This window comes from Sinocyclocheilus anshuiensis, unplaced genomic scaffold (assembly GCF_001515605.1).
Source record: "Sinocyclocheilus anshuiensis isolate Anshui unplaced genomic scaffold, SAMN03320099.WGS_v1.1 scaffold101, whole genome shotgun sequence".
Lineage (NCBI taxonomy): Eukaryota > Metazoa > Chordata > Actinopteri > Cypriniformes > Cyprinidae > Sinocyclocheilus > Sinocyclocheilus anshuiensis.
The window spans coordinates 1,269,589-1,274,313 of record NW_015540892.1 but is presented as its reverse complement, the minus strand read 5'-3'; the positions used below and the strand labels follow the sequence as shown (position 1 = coordinate 1,274,313).

The 4,725-nt window shown below is 39.3% G+C and overlaps 1 protein-coding gene across 1 annotated transcript in view; it reads left to right on the top strand.

The window, feature by feature from the left end:
• The window catches only part of drc11 (dynein regulatory complex subunit 11), a 34,728-nt gene that overhangs the window by 1,887 nt on the left and 28,116 nt on the right, over positions 1-4,725 (top strand). The window contains exons 2-6 of the mRNA XM_016486715.1: positions 692-1,019; positions 1,309-1,428; positions 1,540-1,719; positions 4,016-4,087; positions 4,258-4,460. Of these exons, the coding sequence (XP_016342201.1) occupies positions 692-1,019; positions 1,309-1,428; positions 1,540-1,719; positions 4,016-4,087; positions 4,258-4,460 (903 nt within the window). The remainder of the gene's footprint in view (positions 1-691; positions 1,020-1,308; positions 1,429-1,539; positions 1,720-4,015; positions 4,088-4,257; positions 4,461-4,725) is intronic.

The window sequence follows — 4,725 nt, the reverse complement described above, 5'->3', positions numbered from 1 at the left end:
TCTAACTATCCCGTCCCCTCCTTTGATTTTGCCATCTCTACAATTTGAGTAGCTCTTGGCAGTGCTAATGCCCAGAGGGGAACAATACTGTATGGGCCCATCAGAATAAGAAAAGAAGGTGGTTTCACCCTCGCTATGAACTCTTTCAACAATCACAAAAGAAGCACCCACACGCAAGGGAGTCAAAGAGGTCAGAGGACATCTGTGGAATTCATGTGTATTCAACTTTAGAAAACGAGGAATGGAGAAATAATGTTTGTCAGGGGATTTCTTCCATTATGTGGCTTAATATGCTGACTTATGGTGAATTCAATGTGCGTTCTGTGGTTTCCCACATTTAGGTTGCACAGTCAGACATAGGCGGTGCTAATTTTGGCCTGAGGGTCTAAAAACTTTCCCAGAGGGCAGGTGCTCTCAACAGGTGTAATTAGGCCTGTTAACAAGTACTACTGCAGATTTACATGTCTCTGCTGATTCCATTTCAAAGAGAGATTGCTGTGGAAGGCCATTGAGTTTTTAAATATGGAAAATCTTACATAAATTGGCATGCATAATAAATACACTAAACCACTTTTCATGTGAAAATGTAATCATTGTTTTATCCATACACTTCTAAATAAACTGACAGTAGAAGTAAAATATACAATTTACAGGACTGTTATCATAAATACAATCCCTTTCCTCTACCCAGTTCATATGGGCAAATGTGGGATGCTGCTCAGGGAGCTTTGGAGGACCTTTTGGAGGATGAATATCCCACAATGCAGCTCCATCCTCAAAAGGACCGTCTTCAGGTCTTTCAGACGCTGGCAACTTTCTACCTGCGCTACCTGAAGATATTCCGTGCCCTGGAGGAGGTTTATGATCAGATTGTTCACCCCCAAAAGCGGCGTGTTGTGCACCAGGTTCTTGAGGGGGTGATGGGACGACTTGTAGAGCTGAAGAATGAGATGGTGGAGCTGGAGTACTCAGAGTTTCACTACTTTGATGACATATTGCAGGATTTCAAAATGACACCTGTGAGTGAGATAACAAAATATACTGTTGCATGTACAGAATGCTGGGAATGTTTTGGTCTCTTGTGGTTGTAGATTCAGAGCAGAGGGCCTGTAGGGAATTTAGGAGATTTGGGTTTATGGAGGATTTAGCCGCTCAATGTCAAAGTGGATTTTAGTGAGCTAAGCCTCTTGTTTTTCTCTGAATTTAGTGGATGCTAATTGGGGTCACTAGTGCACAGGTTTTACATATAACCGTCTCTATTCAGGGCTGTAATAGCTGAAAATAATTTGAATTTTGAATCTTTTTTAGGAGGATCTTGAGGTACCTATTCCACGCTATTTTGTGAGGGAGAAGATGAGGGCACTAAAAGAGAGAGAAAAGATGTTGGCCCATATTTTGGCGAAAGGAGGACGTCAGGATACTAAAACTGTGAGTGTGTCACAGTCAATGAGATATAAAAGCTCTACATGTAATGCAAGTCAAATAATAATAGCTGTGCCAAATACTGGAGGTGTGTGGTTCTGGTTTCTGGTTAAGCAGGGGCCAGTTCAGTCCATGTCTGTGGAGCGGGCTGTGTGGCTGCTGCAGGTCAGTGAGCGAGCTCGGCAGGGAAGACTGAGAGCTCACTTCATGAAGACAATTCGGCAGGAGGAACAAAGAAGACTTCAGGGTAACTCTAGCATGCTGGACGCTAACCAGGCAGCCACCTGCATTCAGAAGGTATCAGGCATCACTTGATTTTCAACAAAAACTTTCTAGTCCAGCTAAATTACTAATGCATTGCATAGATGGATTTGAAATTGCCAAAACAAATAAATGATCAACAAAACTTTTATGCAGTGAACTTAAATATTACTATATAAAGGAATAGCTCACCTAAAAATGTTTTGTCTTTTATTATTTACTCACCCTCATGTCATTCCAAAAATTGTATGGCTTTCAAGAACTTTGAAGCTCTTAATTGGACATGCAATTAATCTGTCTTCACTCGTATGTTCCAAGAATTTTTAAGCAAAACAATTAGTTTGTATGATGAACAGGTTAAATTTAAGTCTTTATTCACTCTCAAATCAAGTTAATTTCATTGAACATTTGTAGGCGTTCACTAATTCAAATATGGTGACACAAACTAGAAGACATGGAGTATACCAGTCAAGTTGTATGGATTCATTTTATGCTTCATGGCCATTTTGCGAGCTTGAACGTTTAGGAAAAACAGTTGAAGCATTCTTCAAAATATCTTTTGTGTTGCAGACTTTATAACTTTCTCTTTTTTTCTTTTGTTGTTTTGTCATTACTGTTAGTTTTGTGAGGTTAAAGGTTCATATTTTTACATTTGTCACCATTCTTGAGATTTTGTGTGTGAAGTGTTGAGGTCTATTTACAATCATTTAAAATTCTATTCCAAATATCTTTGCTCTGTATTGTGATTGCTCTTTCAGAAACAAAGATAGCATAGTTCACTTTACATGTGAAATGTTCTATAAAACTCTATATTTGGTTATCTATTTTTGGTTATTGTGTTACTAACTGGAAGCTTGCTGAACAAGACATTTGTAGTTATTTTCACATTTTCACATTGACTAAACAACGTAGCAACGTAGCGTTACTTAGGGCAATTAAGACAATCATTAGGAGAACTTAAAAATATGAGTGCATCGTGTCACCCTGAATTTTTAACCTTATTTATTTATTTATTGGTTGGTAAACATTTCTCACAGGTCTCACAGGTATTCATGAATGAATGTTATGAGTACACATTCAGCGTCATCAGAGTATGCAATTGGCTATTTAGAAAGTAAAAAAAAAACTGTTATGGCCCTGAAGATGATAAACACATCATAACATTGCATCAATAAATATATCATTATTTAAACTGAAGTTGATGATCTAGCATCATACACAAGCGAGGTAATGCCTGCTGCCCTACCTGTGCATGAACTCAGATGCTGTAGAGGTCAGACCATCTCCTATCACAGTCATCAGTTGTCACATTTGACATGAAGTCCGCTCAACAAAGGACTATGAATGACATGCGATCCCATCCATGCATAAAAGATATATGTCCAACTCATCTGTGGGAATAATGTGCTTGTAGGCCCTTTGGCAGCAGAAGGGAGATTAGCATTGTAGTGCTGAGAGATGGGAAAAGGAAAGCATTCCTGGATTTTAGGTGTTGTTTTTTTAGTGCCATTCTAATCATGAAATCTGAGCTCATGTATCCTGACGTCTTTTTGAGTGAGTGTTCGCTACGGTTGTTGAACCCAGACATAGATGTAGCCTGAAAGAGATAGCAGATATGATTTTGGATTTTTGCAGTGCAGGTGTGAAACTGACATTGCTGAGTGAAAACGTACAGAAGAGCATAGACGAAGGTCCTCGTGGGTAGCTCATGGGTAATTCACTTTCAAATAGCTCATACAACAAGCATGTTGTGCCGTGTAGTGAATGCGATTACAGGAGGTGATAAACAGAGATTTGGGGCTCTCACACTGCGAGGCTGTTTTCACAAGGTCTAATCCTCCATTCGCTCTCATTCTGTAGCTCACAGCAAAGCAGATTTCTGTGCTGTGAAACCCTGGAAACATAATCCTCTCACTTCAGTTGGCTATTGCTGTTTTAGCATCATTGTCGTTCAAACTAAAAAGGAGGATTTATTAAAAAATACAAGAATAATCCTTGCCTGCATTTCTGAACTGTAAGCTGAGTCTTGAGATTGATTTGCCTTGGTTGTTGAGGTTATCTAAATACGAACCTCCCCACATCCTCAATGGCAACCTGAATGATAAAAATCAGTTTGTCAGATCAGAATTTCGGTTGCTGTTAGTACATTCCTCTCATCCAAAAATCCTTGAATGCAAGAAGACGGTAGATTGTTTCTCACCAGATAACACAAGAGTCAAAGAATGTACTTGATGTCAAAGTGACTATGATAGTATCATTTCTGGTATGTGTCCTCAACCTCAGTTTTCTGTCCTTCCTGCTATTATGATGTGTTTTTCGCTCTGTCTTCTAGGTTTGGCGGGGGTATCGGGACAGGAGAAGGGTCAACAAGGAGTGTCTAGAGGAGATGATATTTTTGGGAATGGTAAACACCAGGATGCTCTGCCAGTTTACTGTTTGTGAAAAGCAAGTCTTTTCATGAATTTGTTGTTTTGTACATATCTTCTGCTATTTTTGATCAAACCACATTCTGAACTTTTTGTACCCTTTGTCGTCAGTTTTTCCATCTCTTGTCTCCTGGTGCCCTGTTTCCAGATACCAGCCCAGCAAACAACACCCAGCCCTGCCCAACTGCATGCCCAGCAGGTGGAAAGCAGGAGGCATTGTGTGCAGGAGGAGCATGAGGCTGAGTACGAGAGGGCACTGGTCAACATCAAAGAGTCGGTGCGGTCTGTCGATGGGCCAGATATTAAAGAGAGCCTGCAAGAACAAATACGCCAGTGGTTTCTTGAGTGTCGGTAAGTCATACACAAAAATCATGGATACACAGTTTTAAGCAGGGTTACAGTTTAATTTAAAACTTCATAGGTGGGTCAAAGATGCATTGTTTTTGTCCCATCTATTAATTTATTGAGGAAAAATGCAATTCATACATACAATGACTTGGATACATTTTTTATGAAGAGAATATATTTAAATTATTTTGTTAAATATATAAGTCAATCAGATATTAAGTCAGTGAAAAGTCAGGATGATAAAACTGTCCTGGTATTGGTATGACAT